This window comes from Selaginella moellendorffii, unplaced genomic scaffold, assembly GCF_000143415.4.
Source record: "Selaginella moellendorffii unplaced genomic scaffold, v1.0 SELMOscaffold_81, whole genome shotgun sequence".
NCBI classification, from domain to species: domain Eukaryota; kingdom Viridiplantae; phylum Streptophyta; class Lycopodiopsida; order Selaginellales; family Selaginellaceae; genus Selaginella; species Selaginella moellendorffii.
Genome location: NW_003314342.1, coordinates 586,419 through 606,426, shown reverse-complemented (window position 1 = coordinate 606,426; position 20,008 = coordinate 586,419). Strand labels below are relative to the sequence as shown.

The 20,008-nt window shown below is 48.7% G+C and overlaps 6 protein-coding genes across 8 annotated transcripts; 2 read left to right on the top strand and 4 right to left on the bottom strand.

The window, feature by feature from the left end:
- Nucleotides 1–4,332: 4,332 nt before the first annotated feature.
- On the bottom strand, nt 4,333–6,097 carry LOC9628853 (protein NUCLEAR FUSION DEFECTIVE 4). Its single transcript, XM_002987360.2, has 2 exons — nt 5,644–6,097; nt 4,333–5,576 (listed from the first exon to the last, which is right to left on the bottom strand). Exons 1-2 carry the CDS (start codon nt 6,076–6,078, stop codon nt 4,377–4,379), a joined length of 1,635 nt encoding a protein of 544 aa, XP_002987406.1. The 5' UTR covers nt 6,079–6,097; the 3' UTR covers nt 4,333–4,376.
- A 17-nt stretch (nt 6,098–6,114) lies between these two features.
- Nucleotides 6,115–7,366, bottom strand: LOC9629267 (short-chain dehydrogenase/reductase 2b). Of its 2 annotated transcripts, XM_002987359.2 has the most exons (4): nt 7,280–7,362; nt 6,945–7,215; nt 6,690–6,857; nt 6,115–6,628 (listed from the first exon to the last, which is right to left on the bottom strand). In XM_002987359.2, the coding sequence occupies exons 1-4, from the start codon at nt 7,303–7,305 to the stop codon at nt 6,134–6,136; spliced, it is 960 nt and encodes a 319-aa protein (XP_002987405.2). In that variant the 5' UTR covers nt 7,306–7,362; the 3' UTR covers nt 6,115–6,133. The 2 variants fall into 2 exon arrangements, with proteins under 2 accessions (XP_002987405.2, XP_024517021.1); XM_024661253.1 differs by having other exon boundaries at nt 6,690–7,215; nt 7,280–7,366.
- Nucleotides 7,367–7,394: 28 nt separating this feature from the next.
- Nucleotides 7,395–11,085, top strand: LOC9628852 (histone-lysine N-methyltransferase EZ3). The gene is made up of 16 exons (XM_002987420.2): nt 7,395–7,614; nt 7,681–7,985; nt 8,036–8,197; nt 8,249–8,333; nt 8,459–8,569; nt 8,623–8,670; nt 8,724–8,798; nt 8,851–9,422; nt 9,482–9,629; nt 9,679–9,899; nt 9,948–10,079; nt 10,150–10,240; nt 10,296–10,343; nt 10,400–10,528; nt 10,588–10,665; nt 10,714–11,085. Exons 1-16 carry the CDS (start codon nt 7,501–7,503, stop codon nt 10,900–10,902), a joined length of 2,508 nt encoding a protein of 835 aa, XP_002987466.1. The 5' UTR covers nt 7,395–7,500; the 3' UTR covers nt 10,903–11,085.
- Nucleotides 11,086–12,260: 1,175 nt separating this feature from the next.
- Nucleotides 12,261–14,107, bottom strand: LOC9628851 (cytochrome P450 716B2). 2 transcript variants are annotated; one of them, XM_002987358.2, is made up of 3 exons: nt 13,078–14,107; nt 12,841–13,028; nt 12,261–12,766 (listed from the first exon to the last, which is right to left on the bottom strand). In XM_002987358.2, the coding sequence occupies exons 1-3, from the start codon at nt 14,024–14,026 to the stop codon at nt 12,464–12,466; spliced, it is 1,440 nt and encodes a 479-aa protein (XP_002987404.1). In that variant the 5' UTR covers nt 14,027–14,107; the 3' UTR covers nt 12,261–12,463. The 2 variants fall into 2 exon arrangements, with proteins under 2 accessions (XP_002987404.1, XP_024517016.1); XM_024661248.1 differs by having other exon boundaries at nt 12,841–13,013.
- Nucleotides 14,108–15,243: 1,136 nt separating this feature from the next.
- On the bottom strand, nt 15,244–17,459 carry LOC9629266 (probable inactive purple acid phosphatase 2). Its single transcript, XM_002987357.2, has 2 exons — nt 16,682–17,459; nt 15,244–16,617 (listed from the first exon to the last, which is right to left on the bottom strand). Exons 1-2 carry the CDS (start codon nt 17,384–17,386, stop codon nt 15,361–15,363), a joined length of 1,962 nt encoding a protein of 653 aa, XP_002987403.2. The 5' UTR covers nt 17,387–17,459; the 3' UTR covers nt 15,244–15,360.
- Nucleotides 17,460–17,626: 167 nt separating this feature from the next.
- LOC9629265 (potassium transporter 5) lies at nt 17,627–19,301 on the top strand. Its single transcript, XM_024661286.1, has 2 exons — nt 17,627–19,130; nt 19,273–19,301. The coding sequence occupies exons 1-2, from the start codon at nt 17,627–17,629 to the stop codon at nt 19,299–19,301; spliced, it is 1,533 nt and encodes a 510-aa protein (XP_024517054.1).
- The last annotated feature ends 707 nt before the right edge of the window (nt 19,302–20,008 follow it).

Below are 20,008 nucleotides of genomic sequence, written 5' to 3'. Positions count from 1 at the left end.
TGCACACATAGTAGCAATCCTCCTAACATTCAGAGGAGACTTGGTGCATGTGGAAAGTGTAAAGTCCTTTCTAGCAGCGATGGCGATTCCTAAGTACTCACAGATGGCATATTTTTGGTTGTCATTTTCTGGTTAGGCTTTCTTGTGGCAGCTCACCAGGCAGTTGACTTTGAGTCTTTCACAAAGCTTTTCCTCACTCTTTTGAAATACTAGAGAGCAAAGATCATGTGATGGCGGAGGAGCTTGATCTCATCCGCCAACAACCCCAAGAGTCTCTTAGGCAATTCAACCAGCGGTTCTAAATGCAAGGATAAGGGTGTTGATGCAACGAGTTTAGGGGTGGTGAGAGCTTACAGTTGCATCCTGATCTGGCTCGGAAAGTACATCGCAAGGAAGTATGATGGTGGAGGCTGCAATATTGGAGGAGGAAACTCAGGGGCGGAAGTACTTGATTGAGATGGGATCATCTTCCTCTACCTTTGCATTCTCAGTGCAGTAGAAATTGACATCATCATTGGAAACCTGCATGCAAGACATCACGAAGATGATGGCTACTGTTCTCACTACCATCAACAAAGGCAAAAGAAGTTGCTAGCTCAATTGGCATCACCATCATTTGGACAGGAACACATTCCCGTACACTCAGTGGAAATGTCCATGCAAATGGTGGATGACTCGTCTTCAGAATTTTTTCCAGCTTATCAAGTGAACAGTTACTATAGACCACGAGGTCAAGGACCAATATAAAACAAAAGATCGCAAAAAAGAAGAAAAAAAAAAGCAAGCACAAACTAAACAAGGAAAGGATTTTACTTTGAACTAAAAGGTAAATCTTCAAACTCTACTCTCACCCCTAGAATGGTTTATATCCAATTGCAACATTTTTTCAGGCTCTATTCAATCATTTGCAATAGTGAACTACTTTTTACATGTTTGACATGTCCATTAACCAAACACTCTTAGAATCAGTATTCAACTTGCAACTTTTTACACCAAAGGACAATCATGCACTTTGTGATTTGTATCACCACAACCAAAACATATGTCACTACCACCCTTCTTTTGTTTACACAAGGTTTCTCCTTATCCCTTTCTCATGTGCCTTAGATTTTAAGGTAGGTTTTCTTCTCTCCACTGATAATGTACAATTTTTTCAGGTCAATCCGTGAATTGAGCCATCAAACCTGTAATTACCCTTCCCTCTTCTCATCAGATTGTGAAGTACACTCACAAAAACTTGTTCTTGAATTTCTCCCATGTATACTTGTTTTGCATGTTGTATTCACCAAGTGTTGGTAGAAAGCCATAGTAAATCTCCCTTGAGCTCTCTCTTAAACAATTGTTCTATCTTCAACCATTCAAATTTAATCAAAGGCACACTAGATCCAAAGTTGCTACCTGCCTTCCCTTGCTTCGAGCTTCTAAGTCTTCATGGAATTCTGTTAATCTCCTTTTATATTACATATATCATGATGAACACAATTGAACTCTTTGAGATACATAAACCATGTTATCATTTTCACATAATCCTCATACTTAGAGTATCATCCCATGCTTCAGCAACCATTGCAAACCCTCCTGTTTAATATAAATCATTGTTAAACTTTGTATTCAAAATATTAAACACAAAAATCTATCATCATTGCTTTGGTTGCCCATAGAAACATTCGTCCCAATAGAAGGCCAAACATAGGATGAACGTGGCATGTTCATTGATGATATTCACGCTAGCATTTTAGGATCATAGCACTTCCTGCAGCTCAAACCAAGGTAAAATGGTAAGGAGAGGAGGGTGCTCTGGCTTGAATGGGACAGGCTTGGACTTGCCTATGGACCGCTCAGATTCCTGGGCCTAGTATCACTCTAGATTGCTGCTGGGAGTAAATACCTTGGGGAACTGCTCTTAAGTCTTGACAGTCAGATTGGGAAAATCCACTCCCCACTAAGATTCATTGTAGCGAGACGCCAGAATTACAAACAGGTTACCTCTATGTGCGAAATTGAAAAGAGCTTCACAGGATGGGCCTCTTGCTTTTGACACAAGAACGAAACATCTTTGTCCACAATAGGTGCTCCATGTGATATTGCCTGGACCTAGTAAGTACTTAATGGATGCTAAGCCTTACCTTGGTTGAAGTTGGGAAGCAACACCTCATTGAGTGACAGCAGCTGAATGCCACACACTGCCCAGCATTTGCTGGGCAAATACTAGTCTTACATAAAAGAGTAAAGGCTAAATATTCCTATCCGTAGCAAGGGTAAATTTGGTGTTAAAACTGATGCAATGCACCATGCCAAAGGAAAAGCATGTGAGATTTTTTATCTTCCACAAAAAGGAGCACAATAAATCTAGCCTATCCGGATTGGAAATGATCTCAAAATGTGCCACCTCCAAACCTAAAAGGAAATGTAATAAATTGACTCAAGCAATTGTTGGGAGTGCTGGATAAAGACGTGAGGAAGATAACAAAGTGCATGGAAATTTTCAACCCAGCACAGTCGAGGAAAGTCCATCCAAACCTTCTTTGCATTATCAGGGTAGTGAGCCAAGCAAAGAGGGGGCAGAAAGAGTGGAAAAAAGCAAATCGATGCCGCCTTATAATGAGTTCAGCTCCGGAGGATCTATTTCTAGTTTAACTTGATGTTTTTGATCCTTGATCGACTCTTTGTTGTTTACAAGGGCGAAGAATGGTGGTGGCGGCAGCGAGGGTGGCGATGGTATTCTTGGTGCTTGTCGCGGCACAAGCATGCAGCCCTGATTACTGCTCTCTCCGCCAGGCGCGCGGGTGCGGGACCGCCTCCAACGGCACGGTTGAGGTCGAGCACGCTATGAGCGCACACAAGTGCTTCATTGCTGCTGCCTCCCGCACTCGTATCTCATCCTTTCGGAGATGCCGGGCGTGAGCGATGTCAAGGTGGAGGTCTCAGGCTCTCAATTCCGTCGACTCGTGACCATCGTCGGGATCTCTCACGAGGCGAAAGAGCGTCGCATCCTCCTTCACCAAGATGTTTGCACGAGAGTTTGTGCTCCCCGATGCAGTGGACGCGGAAAGGATAAGCTACCGGCTTGACAGTAGTCTCTTGCGAGTGACGCTGCCGCTTGTCCCAGGGCTGGAGCAAACAGTGGAGGAGGAGTACCTTTCGGTGCCTGCCCCGCGTCTTCCTCCGGCCTCGTGCACCATTTCAGACGCGGCCGGGCAATTTCGGCCTGAAGCTCTCGCCTCCAACGACGCAGATGATTGTGGTGACGACTTCATCACCATCTCCCCCTTGGTGGATCATCCAGGCTCGTACGTCGTCGCGGAGATGCCCGGTGCGCAGTCGGCCACGGTAGACATCGCTTGGGTGGAGGACAAGTCCGGCTTTGAACTATCGATCACTGGCGTTGCTCGAGACGAAGATGATGGCGGAGAAGAGGTGAGAGTAGAACGGGGAGGAGCGAGCACCAAAGTGTTTGCTCGCAGGCTTTACCTCCCCTGCGGTGCCGTGCAGGGTGTGGCAACATATCACCTCAAGCCTTTCGGAAAGTATAGCGGGCCTTTGGAATAAAGTGTCAAAGCATTTCATATGCCAAGGTGAGGGCGAAATATTGTTTCAGGTAAATATTCATCATAACCAAGTTCCCATTAACTCTGAAAGGTTATAAGAGAAACTACAATATTTGTCGCTGCTGCTGGATTATCTTTCTCATAATTCTTCCATGGGCATACCAGAGACTGCGAGGACCGCTTCTTCAAAACCATGGCCGACCTCAACTCCATGGCTTTCCTCCGCACCTGCAGCCAAAATGGTCTCGCCAGGAACGCTGAAGCAGTCTTCTCGAGAATCCCCCCAATATGATTCGTGCTCCTGGAACCTGGTGATCCAAGTCCACGTACTTTGCGAGAGCGTGATCTTGTGGAGCTGGGATATCTTCTCGTGGAACGTGATGGTGGCGGTGCATGCTCACATCGGTCACCTCAGCGGCGTGCAGAGAACTTTCAAGGCCATGGCCAACAGAAACCATATGCTCGCTTATCACTTTTATTAAAATGAGTATACTATATGATGCAAGAATAATCAAAAGGAAATCATTAAAAGCTATTTAATATAAATACTACGAAGAGTACAACCTACTACTAACTTAAGGAGGTATTGTCTATTATATTTGATATGTTACAATAATTCTAGCATCAGTGATTGTCCCATTAACCAATGCTGTTTGGCACGACATCGAATAGTAGTATGTAAATTAGCTGAGAACACTCACGGCCTTGTTATAATAATCTGGTACCATTAGACAAATTATGCTAGCAAATTATTATACACATACACAGGAGTCGTTTGATACCATATGAAAAGAAATTATACCTTTATACTTTGATCAAATGGCACTATTACTTTTGCCAGCTTTTGCTATGGTAGAGGGTCTTGTGAGCTTCTTTGTAGTACTTCCTCGTCCTTGATACGAGCAGTGACGTACAAACGCAGCCCAAGAGGCAGACTCCAGCGAGCACGAGAAAGGTGAGCCTGAAACATGCTGGACCGTGGCAAGAATTTGGCAGAGAATGGATCGAGCTCCCATGGCTATGGCTTTGTTGCCTCTGCGCTTCCCTGTCATAGAAGTAGCCCGCCACTCTCACTGAGAGAATGTAAGCTCCCAGTGGGCTTGCCACGGCGATGGTGTTGAAGAGCGTCCCAAACTCTTTCATGCCGAAGATCTCCGACACTGTTGCTGGCATGAGCGACCACTGCGAGCCGTAGCACAGCCCAACGAGGAGAGTTCCCACGTACAAAGCACCCGGGAACGCTGCCGCCAGTACAAGGTGCCCGGCTGCCATGACTCCCAGAGTGATCGAGTTGAAAACCGGCCTTGGAACACCCCTCACCCTGAGGAAGAAGTCCGAGAGTGCTCCAGCTCCAAACCGGCCCAGGAAGTTCCAGATGCTAACCAGCGACACCACCACTGCTATGTTATGTGTGGAGTAGCCCAGTGAGGATCCAAGCTGGTTCACGTTGTCGATCACTGTGGCTCCCGATCCCATCCCACAGGCCATTGCTGTGACCAGTAGCCAAAACTCGAGCGATGTAAAAGCCTGTGAGAGTGTAAAGTCTTGGCTGCGAAGAACTAAAGTTCCTCTTTTCTCGTTCTCGGGCTTTTCCTGAAAGTTGGCGCCGCTGCTAGATTCTCCAAGGAGTATCGCGACGTTCTCTTGTCCCTGTTCTTTGGAATCCACCGTCTTTGTGAGCCTGCTTGCCTTGAATGCCACCAGTAGTGGCGATGCGAGCGCTAGAAGCAGTAGAACGCACAGCAAAATCCTCGCGACTCGGCCCACTGGAGTGAGAAGCGTGAGAGGAATGAGACCAAACGCGAGTGCCACGATGATCCCAGAGATCCTGGAGATGTTCGTGTTCTCGTGTGGATCATGCGTGATGGTCGACGGTGCCACTGGCCTAATGAGAAGCATAAGCAAAACACATACCACTGTCGGGACTACCGCCGCAAAGAGCGTGTAGTGAATCTGGCTGCCACCATCTTCCCCGCATAGCGATCGATAGAAGAAAGTTAGAATGGCTCCACTCAATCCCAAGCATCCCTGGAGCAAGCATTTAGAACTAGAACAATGAGTAGCTTTGATGGAGCTTTGATCAAATGGAACTTACTTTCATCAAGCCAATCACAGTGCCACGACTGGTGGGAAAATTCGTCACAGATGTCACGACCACGGCGGTGTTGGAATACGTCTGCGAATTCGCAGCGACGAGCATGAAGGCGCACATCTGCCAGAGCTGGACGCCCCGGATCCTGTGCGTTCCAGCGAGCCAGATCATGAAATAGCCCAGAAAACATTGGCCCGCCCCCAGCGCCAGGATAATCCACGGCGGCAGCGCCAGCGAGAGCAGCAATCCTGTGTGAATCCCCACATTGGCGCCGATCCCCTTGAAGAACCCTAGCGTGTCGAGCTGCGATTGATCGAATCCCAGCTCGCGCTTGAGGCTCTCCGAGTACAATCCAAAGACGTAGGTGGATCCCATCGTGATCTGGATCCAAATGCCCGCCACTAGCATCAGCCAGCGGCTCCTCAGTAGATCCACCATAGCTTGGATCAAACCCTAGCTCCTGGCGCCAGTAGAGACAGTTTGAAAATAATGTTTATTTGCTTTTCGGGAGTTCTCCCAAGCTCTTGTAGAACTGGCCATCGTAGAAGACTGGCATCTGCGAGAATCCCACGTCCTTGCGATCCATGAAGAATCTCCCGTGAGGAAGTGGTTCTTCCGGAGTTCCCGGAGGAAGCAAAGCGATCCACACCGCGGTGTCGGCTCCAATCTCGACCGAGTGACCCCTGAATCCCGACATGGCCGTGCTGGTCGAGCCGGGACACATCGAGTTGAGGAAGATCTCCTTCTCCCTCGCGAGCTTCTCCGCGATGATCCTCGCGTAGGCGTTGAGAGCGATCTTGGAGAGGGAGTAGCCGGCGAGCATCTCTGGTGGCGCTAGCGGGAGCTCCTCGCCCATGCACGGCCAGCCGCGGGCTTTGATCTCTTTGGCTTCCACTGCTCGGAAGAACTCCTGGATCATCTCGTCGATCTTGCTGGGCGTGAGAGTGGCGATATCTTCCAGCTTTGCATTCCATTCGTTCTTTAGATACTGCGGTGCAAAAACCATAAGAATCTCCAAGGTTTCTCATCGATATTCGCGAGGAACTTACCGCGAGATCACCAGCTTTGGAGCTGACGTTAACGATTCGAGCTCCAGGTTTGAGAAGAGGGACCATAGCCTCGATCACTCTCTTCGTGCCGTAGTAATTCGTTTCCACCACGTACTTCGCTTGCTCCAAGTCCGGCACTCCAATTGAGTTCACGCCGGCATTGTTAATCTGGAAGAACACCAAGGAAGAAAACAAAGAACTATCTGCTGGACGGCTAGAGAAACAGCGAAATTCGAGCTCTAGATCTCTACTCACAAGAATTTCGATGCTACCGTAGGAGCGAGAGACCCAATCCGCCAGCGCGTCGACCGAATCGGGGCTAGTGATGTCGAGCTGGTGATACACGAGCCTTTCTCGATCAATGCCCTCTTCCAGCAGCGATTCGATAGCCTTCCTGCCGCTGGATTCGTCTCTAGACGTGAGTATCGTCGTCAATCCTCGCCTGGCGAGCTCACGCACCAACTGCAAGCCAATACCCTTGTTCGCGCCGGTGACGAGCACGATTGTGTCCTTGGACCACCACATTCTGGAAAGAAACACGAGAAGGATCCATCGATTGCTTGGAAACGATGGCGCGAGCTTGAGATTACCTCTCTGGATTGCCCGTCGACACCATAGCTGCCAGCGCTGAGTGGCGACAAAAACCTAAACGAAAGAACGTGTGGTCTAGTTTTGCGTTTCGATTCCCGCCAAACCCCAGATTTTAGGGCGAGGGTTTTCGATGGTGGAGCGCGAAGGCGGCAGCTAAGATCCGAGGTTTGTGCCGATCGAGGGCAACGATTTCGAGCGGAGCTTTGTGATCGGCGATGCGATGCAGTCTATGGAGGAAGGCGAGGCATCCGGCAAGGTTTCCATGGCCGCATTGTCGGCTACGTTCACCCGGCTTAAGAAGCAAGTGGCATTCGAGCGACAAGCTTATGTCAAGGTACTGTTTTCCTCCTCTTTGGAGATTTCTCAAGCGCTAGAGCTGATTTCTTCGCGGATTTTCTAGGCAAGGATGGATGCAAACTCGGAGAGATTGCAAGGATTTTGTACGCACTTACTGGCGCTGTCCAGCTCCCGCGCTGTGAATAACAGGAATCACGCCGACAACGATATGCTCAACACACGGATCCAAAAGGCGCTCAACAAGCTTGGGACTGATCCAGCAGCCGCGGATCAGCAGTGTGGCTCGCAAGATGACTCCTCGGCTCCTATTCTTTTCAACAATTCCGGTGGGAAGAGCATTGTGAAGCCCGTCAGGCTGCAAACCGTGCAAAAGACGCCGCCATATACAACTTGGATCTTCTTGGACAGGTAGAGAAACAAAGATGCGGGTGCTAGTTCACTGACCTTTGGTTTTCCAGGAATCAGCGGATGGCCGAAGATCAATCCGTCGTTGGTCGAAGAAGGATCTATTATGACTCTGCTGAAAATGAAGCGTTGATATGCAGTGACAGTGAGGAAGAACAAGTCGAGGAGGAAGAAGAGAAACGTGACTTTAGCAAAGGTGACGATTTTCTCATCAGGTTAGTAGTACTGATTCTAATTTTTTTTCTTTACTTATTGAATGCCTGTAGAGCCACTGTCCAAGAACATGGATTGAGTAAAATGATGTTTAAGGCGCTGGCTGACTGTCTTGATGCAAAGCCGAGCGAGATAGAGGTACGGGCCTTGCCTGATGGGCTGCTTGATTTTTTTAAGAGGAAAAACAGATAGGAAACGTGGATATGCATATTCATGTTATGCTCTTTACAGAATTATGAATCAAACTCAAACGTCTGCTACAGGCACGGTATGAAATACTAGCGAAGGACGGGGACAAACTCAAAAGCGAGGAAAAGCATGATCTTCTATCTGCAATGGACTCCTTCGATAATCTTTTCTGTCGACGTTGTTTGGTAAGCTGGGATGCTCTTTCTATTCTCATACTAAACTTCCCGCATTATTAAAGGTGTTCGACTGTCGGCTTCATGGTTGCTCGCAGCCGGTGATAATTCCTGTAAGCTTCTTACTTGTGCTTGATGAGCTACTGATTGAAATGGAAGCTTGCAGTTCGATAAGCAGACTCCACTTAACAAGACGGGGGAACTGCCGTCAGTACCATGCGGTCCCTGCTGTTTCCATTTGGTATGATATCCTATGACGCCATTTCATCATAGTTCTTACGCCGCCTTGGCAGCCACGCCTTTCAAGCCACCACGATGCCACTTCTTCAGGCGTAGAGTCCAAACCCGTTCCTGTAGAAAGCACAGCACCTGCTATTGAGAAGAGCTGGCAAGTTTCGGATTCCAAAGACAAGGGCGTCGCTACGGAACCAGTCGCCAAAACTGTGGACAAGCCTCCTGAGGCTCCTAAGAAGAGCTTCAAAGATAAAAGTGTGACCGCTCTCAGAAGGTTGCTACTAAAGAGGAAAGCGACGAGACATACAGACGATGATACAAATGAGGCGCGTAAGAAACACCATGTGGAGGGATCGCATGCTGAGGTGGGAGATGGCAGTGGCAATGCGACTCGTGGCGAGAATACTGGGGCCAGCATGTACTTGAAAAAACTGGTTAGCAAGAAGCTTTACGCTCAGAGAAAATGGAAAGGAAGCCAGATCACCACTGTGAAGCGGCCGCCACCTGTAATCAAGGAACCAGAGGATGTGATGCAGAGCATATCCAAGAACCTTACGCTATATGACAGTAACTGGAACACTTTGGAGAAGGACCTTTACGAAACAGGGCTGCAAATCTTTGGTAGAGACAGGTACGGAAAATCCTGCCTGTTTATCAGTTCACTGAAAGCTTCTGTGTGATTTTTATCAGCTGTCTTATTTCAAGGAATTTGCTAAGGGGAATGAAGAGCTGTGCCGAGGTTGGGGAATTCATGCAACTTGAGGCAGCCGTGAACTGGAAGCTGAATGAAGAAACAAAGCTCCAACAGGATGGAAACACAGTCATTGAGGATGCGACGGTAAGGCTCCACAGTTTTTTGACTCTTCTCTTAAAACGATCTTTTGTAGGAGATTGACCGTTCGCGGTCCAGGTTGTACAACGGACGCAGGAGGGGACGTGTACGTAGGCTAAAGTACACATGGAAATCCGTGGGCTATCCAGCTATCAGGAAAAGACTCGTGGATGGGAAGGATGGCTGTAGACAATACACACCCTGCTCTTGCTCGGAGTCGTGCGGAAAGCAGTGTTCTTGCCATCGAAATGGGACGTGCTGCGAGAAATATTGCGGGTACGTGTTATGCTACATTTGCTTAAAGCGACGTTTTTGTCTTATCAGGTGCTCCAAGAACTGCAAAAACCGCTTCAGGGGCTGCCATTGCGCTAAAAGCCAGTGTTCCAGTCGGCAATGCCCGTGTTTTGCAGCTGGACGGGAATGTGATCCTGATGTCTGTAGAAATTGCTGGATTGGGTATGCAACGGTGTACAATTGCAAAGCTCGTGTGCTGATGTGATTTTCCTCTTTTGTGCCTTTGTTTCAGGTGCGGGGATGGATCGCAAGGCGGACCACCGGCACGGGGTGACAGCTACGAATGTCGAAACATGAAACTTCTTCTAAAGCAACAACAACGGGTAAAATCTCTTCTTTCAAACATTCCTTTAGCTTTTCTTAAACAAACTTGTGCAGGTTTTACTTGGAAGATCTGATGTCGCTGGCTGGGGTGCATTTTTAAAGGTAATAGTATGTTGCTCTTACAGAAAGAAGTAGCTATTAGCTTGATTGTCTTCTAGACTCCGGTAAATAAGCATGACTACCTTGGAGAATACACGGGAGAGCTCATATCACATCGTGAAGCTGACAAGCGTGGCAAGATTTACGACCGCGAGAACTCGTCCTTCTTATTTAATTTGAATGATCAGGTATGGTTTGGTTGATCTGAATTTACATGGTTTCCTGTTTCTACCTGTTCTTTCTCTAGTACGTACTGGATGCTTGCCGCAAGGGTGACAAGCTTAAATTTGCAAATCACTCGCCAAATCCAAACTGCTATGCAAAGGTGAGGTGTTCTCCATAAAGCTGCTGGAAACTCAACATGAATGTGTAGGTGATAATGGTTGCTGGGGATCACAGAGTTGGCATATTTGCAAAGGAACGTATATCAGCCGGTGAGGAACTGTTCTACGACTACAGGTACGAAGCCGATAGAGCTCCTCCGTGGGCTAGAAAACCCGAAGACGGCCAGAAGAATGACGAAGCCGCAAGTGGATCCGGTCGGGCTCAGAAGACAGCCTGAAGCAGGCTGCTAGGTGACAGTTTTGGAGAGTTCTGCTTGGAGTAAACTACGTCCTGAAGTTCAGGAATGAGATTCGATTCATTTGTGAGCAACATAGTGCTAGACGAAGAGCTTCGATCAAGAGAGTCATGAACGTCGAGATCCTGTAAGTCACCATGTTATCGTTGGAAATCTTCGTGCCTCTGTCCTGGTCAATGGTGATTTCCTTGCAAGCCTAGGAACTATGGTTTTACTCAAACCACAGCAATGGCTTGGAGTTGGATTTTTAAATTTGTTCCGACAATCCGAACAAATTTGAATGATTATAATTTTGCAAAATTCCAGAAACTGATGGCCTAACAATATAGTTATGATAATTTTACTGGGCAAAATTCCAGAAATGGAGAGCTTAACAGTAACGTTATGATAATTTTACTGGGCAATTATCGTGATTTTTTGGAAACCCATCTATTGATGGAACTGTTTGTAACTGCAAAGTGCACAAGAAACGGTGGAACAAAAAGCATGGTTTTTAAAAGTATGAATGCTGATAAATTCAATTAATAAAAATTATTTGAAAATTAGCTTTATCTAATGTTGTGCTTGTATTTATAGTTATACTTTTTGCTATGATGGATCGTGTAATGTGATCAATTAACAATATTGATTATATGTTTATTCAATAATAATTGTTGTTCTTTGTATTAAAATTTATTTGCTATGGGTTGCATGTAGCAATACTTGGTTTGCTTATTCTTCTTACTTATTAATCCAAAATAAAATTTTATAATTATAAACATGTTTATAATTTATAAACACAAAATTAATCTTGTTCCATATCAACCATTAGATGGTAGAATAAAAAAGAATATACTAGAAAGTGTTTAAGAAAGCTTATAACTTATAACCTTGTTTATAAATTAAATACAAGATTAATCTAAATAATAGAATATCCTAGAATATCCAAGCACATTCTAGGTATATTCACTACCACCTACTATGTGCTATTTTAAAGTTTCATTATATTCTTTTTCTGTCTGACAGGAAATTATCCATTTATTAAAAAAATACTACTTGTTTGTTAGTGACATTAGCTTGGACGTGAAAAATGCATGTTATTTTGTAGGCACCAATCAAATTAATCTAATGCTTTGTGATCCTTTTTATAAAGTCATTTTCTTTGTAATAATAAAATGTGCATATTTATTATCAAAATATATTGAACAATAACCAGCTGTTTCTTGATTAAAATGTAAAACAAACTTACTTTAAAATGCAATTTGTGGCATGACAGAATTTTTATGGATAATTTACTGTGTGAGAGAGAGAGAGAGCTTTTCTTGAGAAGATCTTCAGTCAAATGTGAAAAACAAACAGGAGACGGCAATAAGTGGCGGCAGATTTCATATCCGTATGACCGTAGGCGTACACGTATATGTAAGGTGGCTGGATTTAGCTCCAAGATTTTGAAGCTTCCGTAAGAAAGATACATTCATGGAAAAACATTATAAATGGTAGTAAAGTGTGATGCTCTGGTTCCAAGATCGAGTGATATAGTTTATGGTTTCCAAGATCCAAGGGATTATATTGGATTTTTGGAGAGTTTGATGTGGAGGCCGTTGGCCGGAGCTGCGAGTGGAGCCATTTGGATGTGCTCGTTTGGATCGAGGAGCGACCACTGGAACTGGGTGAGTAGATGATGCAAGAACACGCGGAGGAGCATCTTTGCGAGCTCATTCCCGGGGCAAATGCGAGGGCCTCCACCAAATGGAACGTACGTGTATGGGATCAAGCCCGAGCTCCCGTTGAATCGCTCCGGATCAAACTTGTCCGGCTCAGGGAAGAACGCGCTCCTCCTGTTGCTCTGGAAGACGCTCCACATGAACTGGCCATCAATCAAAGAAGGATTTTACGTGATCATAAGAGAATTTCTTGAGATGATCGAGTGAAGGAACTTACTCGCCAATCTTTTGGAACTGTGAAGCCCTCGATGGTCATGTGTGTGATCGCTATCCGCGTGTTTCCCAGCGCTGGAGGGACCAGACGCATGGCTTCCTGGACAACTTTCCAGGTGTAGTTCATCTTTTGGAGATCTTCTAGACGGAGTGGCTCGCTCGAATCCTTCGCAGCAGCTACGGCAAGATGTTCTGGTCATGAAACTTTGAGAGTTAGATCATAGAGGTTGATGGTAAAAACCTTGTCGAAGTCGATCGTAGCACCAGGGATTCTCAGCGATGCATTTCATGGAGACCGCCAGAGTGCTAGCAGTGGTGTCGTGCCCGGCCAGTACCATCATGAGGATGTTTTGCTTTACCTCTTCTTCGCTCATGAGCTCTCCATCTTCTCCCCTCGTTGTCAAAAGAACGCTGAGCAAATCTTGCTCAGCCGACGCCTTCCCTTCCTGGAGCTCCACCTTTCTCTTGTTTATAAACTTGTCCAGCTTCCCAAAGATCTTGCCCGTCGCAAGCTTTGCCTGCCGAAACTTGGTCCCGGGAAAGTTGATGGGCAGCTCGAGTAAGCCGTGCAAAAACTCCTCAAATGGAACCAAGAGCTCTCTCTCCTCCTCCTCGTTTTGTATGCTCAAGAACAAGTTAAACACCACCGAGAACAAGGCCTTCTTAACAAGAAAATATGCTCGAACTTCCGATCCATCCAGCCAAAACTTCTCGATGTGTGCCTGGGCGATGGAGCTGGTCCTTGCGACATACCTTCGCATTGCCTCGGGGCCAAGGAACGCCATAAGTATGTGACGGAAGCTCTTGGCTCTCTGGCCCTCCATGAAGAACAAGCTCTTGTCACCCATGATCATCTTCATTGGCGCTGGCCAGGAGCTCTCCACGAGCTTGCCATGGTTGGAGAACAAAAACTTGAATCCAAGAGGAGGGCTTAGGACCACCGTGGGGCGGCCAAACAGGTGTGTCTTGAAAACAGGACCATACCTTCGCTCGCGAGACTCGAAGAATTCCGATAGACTGTTTGCTTTCATGCTGTACAAGAGATGGAGAGTTTCTCCCAGGAATGGGAGCCCAAAACTCCCCGGAGGCGTCGGGGGGTCATAGGATTTCTGCGAGAAAGCCCTCCATATCCATAGGCCGGCTAATACTAAGCTCACCACTGCTACTACTCCTCCTGGAAACTCTAGCATTTTTTCTCTCTTTCTCTAGCCCTTGTTCCTGAAATTGAGGTTGTCTGTGATCAAGAGAAGACAATGCCGCCTCTGACTGTAGCATCGAATCTTTATTTGACCTTACTTGACTGTTCTTGAGTTTATTCCTCTTACGAACTATGACGATCAAAACCTGATTTTTACTGAACCGAGTCTTACGCCCATGCGATTGACGGGGAGAGCGAGTGGGTCATGGCCTCGTTTGGATCCAGTAGCGTCCAAACCTTGTGACACGGTGGTATAGAAAAATGCGGGGCCCTCGCTAAATGGAACGTAGGTGTTTGAAAGCAATGGGCGATTTAATCGATCTGGAACATCGTCCCTGGCAAGTTGATCGGCAGCTCAACCAGCTTGAACAAGACGAGCGGCCACTTTTCGATGTGATCTTCCTCGCCCTCTCAACGTACCGCCGTATAGCATCCCGAGGACACTAATTAAGATCCATCGCGAGAGATTATATTAGGCCATTGGCCGGAGCTACGATTGGAGCCATTTGGACGCATCGAGGAGCGACCACTGGAACTGGTGAGGAGATGATGCAAGAACACGCGGAGGAGCATCTTGGCGAGCTCGTTCCCTGGGCAAATGCGAAGGCCTCCGCCAAATGGAACGTACGTGTATGGGATCAAGACCGAGCTCCCGCCGAATCGCTCCGGATCGAACTTGTCGTCCGGCTCACGGAAGAATGTGGTCCTGAAGACGCTACCACATGAACTGGCCATCAATCAAAGAAGGGTTTACGTCTTGAGATGATTGAGTGGAGGAATTTACTCGCCAATCTTTTGGAACTGTGAAGCACTCGATGGTCATTTGCGTGATCTCTATCCGCGTGTTTCCCAGCGCTGGAGAGACCAGACGCATGGCTTCCTGAACTTTCCAGGTGTAGTTCATCTTTTGGAGATCTTCTAGCCGGAGTGGCTCGCTCGAATCCTTCGCAATGGCAAGATGCTCTGGTCATGAAACTTTGAGAGTTAGATGATAGAGGTTGATCGTAAAAACCTTGTCAAAGTCGATCGTAGCACCAGGGATTCTCAGCGATGCACTTCATGGAGACCGCCAGAGTGCTAGCAGTGGTGTCGTGCCCGGGCAGGACCATCATGAGGATGTTTTGCTTTACATCTTCCTTGCTCATGAGCTCTCCATCTTCTCCCCTCGTTGTCAAGAGAACGCTGAGAAAATCTTGCTCAGCCGATGCCTTTCCTTCCTGGATCTCCACCTTTCTCTTGCTTATTATAAACTTGTCCAGCGTCTCAAAGATCTTGTGCCTCACAAGCTTTGCCTGCCGAAACTTGGCATATATATATGTCTGACTTCTAGACTTCCAAAGGCCTCATCTCCAAACGCTTCCACTCCACCTTGGAGTCCGAGCGCTTCTTCCACACACTCAGAAGAATCGCCGCCGCGAAGAAGCCTCCCACAGCAAACCACAAGCTCGCAGTGAAGAAATAATTCGCACCACTCCCGGCGCGATCGATGGACCTCACCGCGTTTTGCTGGGACGAAGACAGTAGCATCGAGGAGGAAGCTGGAATCTCGACGTAGTCGTGGACTTCACCATCGCCATTCCCCACGTAAGACAGCCGGAGGAGCTCTTTTGTGGCGTGGAGCCTCACGTAGCCAAACTCCTCACTTCTAAACACGGACCACTCGGGCTGCGGGAAGATTGGATACTCTGGATGATCACTGCGAGGCTCCCACTGCGGCTGCCAGTCCTGTCCGCCCATCCCAATCACCACATGAACCGGAGCAAAGCTTGATCCATCCGCGGCTGCGCAGCTGAAGTTCTTCACGGCACAGGTCCTCTCATACTTGTGGACGTGTCCCCAGAGCACAACGTCCACTCGGTTCTTCACCAACACCGGCTCGAGGTGCTCCAGCATTCTCGATCTCACTGGACCATCTCGGACCTCGTGGTTGCTCGTGTACATCGGCCTGTGACCGAGCACCACCACGAACGGCACCTTGCTCCTGTCTACGGCCTCGAGATCCCGGACGATGAACTCGTACTGTCTGCTTCCGGGGAGAAAGTCCGTCTCGGTTGAGAAGTAGAGGAAGTGTACCACGCCGAAGTCGAGCGAGAAGTAGAGGTTCTTCGTCGCTGGTGCCTTTGTCCCGGTCAGGAGCGTCGAATTCCCAGGCATCTGGAACTTGAGACTGTAAGGGACGCCGCACTCACCACCTCCATCGGTTCCATAGACTCTCAGCGCCCAGTCCGGCTTCCAGGGTTGCAAAGGCCAGTCGTACTCGTGGTTGCCGATGCAAACGGTGTAGGGAGCTCTCGCTGCTACCGGCTGGATGCGGTGAAAGAACTCGTCCCAGAGCCAAGCGTATCCTCGAGCGTAGCTTATGTCTCCAATGTGAGAGATAAACGTTGGCTTGTCCTCGAGTTCGTCTAACTCGCGCTCCAGCCACTTGAGAGTGCTAGCGCTCTGGGCTTGCGTCCAAAGGAACGTTTTGTAAGGTACCGTGGTTCCCAAATCTCCGAAAAGAAGAGCGTTTGTCTCGTCACCTTCTTCCGGGGACGAGACGAAGCTGTACGTTTTGCTCCATCCTCCCTCCTTGCTTCCCACCTGGAAAAATTGATCGATCAACAACTAAGTTCTAAAGCTTCTTGAAAGCTTCTGACGAACATACCTGGTAAAAGTATCGCTTGCTGGGCTTGAGCTTTCCAAGAACACCATCGTGAATATATCCAGGATTTCTCCACCCCAGAGTAGTGTTTGCCGGCTCGTCACACATATCACCTTGCTGGTAAGTGATCGACTTCGTCGCCACTGTCAAATCCAGAGAGTCCTGCTCTGTTCCATAGAGTATAAAACACTCTAGCGCGTCTCTGGTCACAAACATCACACGAACTTCCCCGAAATTCGATGTCAAAGAGAGATGGATCTGCGTTGGCTCGTTGAAGCTCGCGAACTGGACATCATCCGACACTGCCAGTCGGGAATCTGTGCTTGGAAGAGGATTTCCATCCTCGTCGAATCGCGAGCTCTTGGATGGAGGAATCCCTCGAAAGAGCCGGAGCTGATAGGCCGCTCGCATGTTTACCAGTGGGAGCTGGAGCGATCCTTTGTCCTCTCGCCAAGCCGCGGAGGAAGAAGAGAGGAGAAGATACCCGATAAAATTACCATCGAGACTGTCCGGTGGCGTGTAGATCCCGATCCAGTCCAATGGCGACGGCGACTCCAGATCCGACCATTCCACCGTGATAATCTCGCCAGAGCGGTCAAGAACCTTTGGAGAGACATCCAGAGTGACCGAATCTACCCTGCCGCCGATCGCTGCGGCTGTGAGAAGAATCGCGAGCGCAATTCCCATCCTTGCTTGCGATTCTCTCATGGATCGATGAGATCAGTGAAGAGAAGAAGAGAAAACCCAGCGTGCATTCTCGTGGAACCCTAGAATCCCGAAATCGCGCAAGATATTCCTTTTTTAAATGCTTTGATCCCTCCCTCGGTCCGACGGTCCATAGCAAGTTTGTCTCACTTGATCCGACGGTTCATAGAAATCCTTTTCCTTAAACCCTTTCTCTCCAGAGCCATATAAATAGGAGTTTTAGGGTTCTCCCAAGAACAGCCGATGGAAGAAAGCGATCCAACAGGCGATGAAGCGCCGCCATCGCGATCCGGAGAGAGGACGCTGTCCAGGTATGATTCTCTGGAGCGCATCGCGAGCAAGGTCTCCGGGCTCGCGAATGTCAAGGTTATGACCACCGCGCTGCTGCTGCGCCTAGCTTTTCAATCGATCGGGGTCGTCTATGGCGATCTAGGGACGAGCCCTCTCTACGTGTTTAGCAGCACATTCCCGAATGGGATCGATCCACAGCACGTCGAGGCCAATGTTTTGGGGGTTCTATCGCTCATCATCTACACGCTCACGCTCAGCCCTCTCCTCAAGTACGTCCTAGTGGTGCTCCAGGCCAGTGACAACAACGAAGGCGGGACCTTCGCGGTCTATACTTTGCTGTGCCGAAGCATCAACGTGGGAGTTTTCGGTCGAAAGGCTCATCCAGATGATCGAGCTCTCTCCGGCTACGACGTCGTTCCCAGGATCACTGGCAGGTTTCGAGAAGGGATCCGGAACTTCATGGAGGGTCGCAAGGCAGTGCATATGATCCTGCTGCTCGTGACTTTGCTGGGGACTTGCATGGTGATTGGCGATGGAACTCTCACTCCGGCCATCTCGGTGATCTCGGCTGTTCAGGGGATCCAGGTCCAGGTGAGCTCTCTCGAACAGAACGTCATCGTGGCCATCTCGGTCGTGATCTTGGTGCTGCTCTTCAACCTCCAGAGGTTTGGCACGGACAAAGTTGGCTTCATGTTCGCGCCGGTTCTCACCGTCTGGTTCGTGGCTATCGGCGTCATCGGTCTCTACAACATCGGAGCTCACGACTTGAGCGTGCTCAGAGCTTTCAACCCGAAGTTCATCCTCGACTACTTTCTCCTCCGCAAGCTGGACGGCTTTATCTCGCTGGGAGGGGTGGTGCTGTGCATCACCGGCACGGAAGCCATGTTTGCGGACGTTGGCCACTTCAGTGCGCGCTCCATCCAGATCGCCTTCGTGCCTTTTGTTTATCCGACGCTCTTGCTGGCTTACTGCGGCCAGGCAGCGTACCTGATGAAGCATCCGGAAGACGTTGCCAACGCTTTCTACAAGTCGGTGCCAGCGCCGGTCTACTGGCCGATGTTCGTGGTGGCGGTCTTGTCTGCGATCATCGCGAGCCAGGCCATGATCTCGGCGGTTTTTCAGATCATCAAGCAGTCGCAGGCGATGAGCTGCTTCCCGCGGGTCAAGGTTGTCCACACCTCGAAGCGTTTCCCCGGGCAAGTCTACATCCCTGAGATGAACTGGTTCCTCATGCTGGCCTGCGTCGTGATCACCATCATCTTCAAGAATACGACCACCATCGGGAACGCCTACGGCATCTGCGTCGTCTCGGTGATGTCGGTGACGACGTTCTTGACCGCGATCATAATGCTCCTGGTGTGGAAGACGAACATCCTGCTCATCCTGGCCTACTTTGCGATCTACGCGACGCTGGAGCTCACATACTTTTCGTCGGTGCTCGTCAAGTTCACGGAAGGTGGCTGGCTTCCGATGCTGTTCGCGGCGATCTTCATGAGCATCATGTTCACATGGTTCTTCGGGAGCTCCAGGAGGAACAAGTACGAGCTCGAGAACAAGATGTCGGTGGAGTGGATCACGGGTCTCGTGACAAACAACAGCATTCTGCGAGTTCGTGGAGTGGGATTGATCTACACCCGCCTCTCACAGGGAGTCCCGGCCATGCTCTCGCACTACGTGAGCAACGTTCCAGCGATCCACTCGGTGCTCGTGTTCGTGACGATCAAGACTCTCCCAGTGAGCAGCGTCGTTCCAGAGGAGCGCTTCCTCTTCAAGCGAGTTGGAAGCAAGGAGCTCCGAATTTACAGGTGCATTGCGAGGTATGGCTACCGGGATCATCACAGGGGGGACAACGAGTTTGAGAACTCACTGTTCCAGAGCCTGGAACGATTCATCCGGCTGGATGAAGCACCATCATCGACACCAGCAGCAGTAGAAGCAAATCACCAAGAAGAAGTCGAGGAGACGACGAACTTGAGCAGCGATGATCCTCAGAGTGATGGCACCACAAGGATCGAAGTTTTCCCAATCGTGGGTGGAGATCTAAACGGTGGTGGATCCGCGGTGGAGCAGGAGATAATCTCGTCGCCGCAAGAGGAGGACGAGGAAGAGATCGAGTTCTTGAGGAACTCGAGGAAAGCCGGCGTTGTCTACGTGCTGGGCCACACCGAGGTGGTGGCGCGCATGGATTCCAGCGTCATGACCAAGTTCTTCATCAACACGCTCTACGCGATCCTCCGCAAGAACTTCCGCGAGAGCCGCCTCATCCTCGAAGTCCCTCACGAGAGGCTCTTAAAGATTGGCAACGTAGCTTACATCTAGAAAGAGCTTATATGG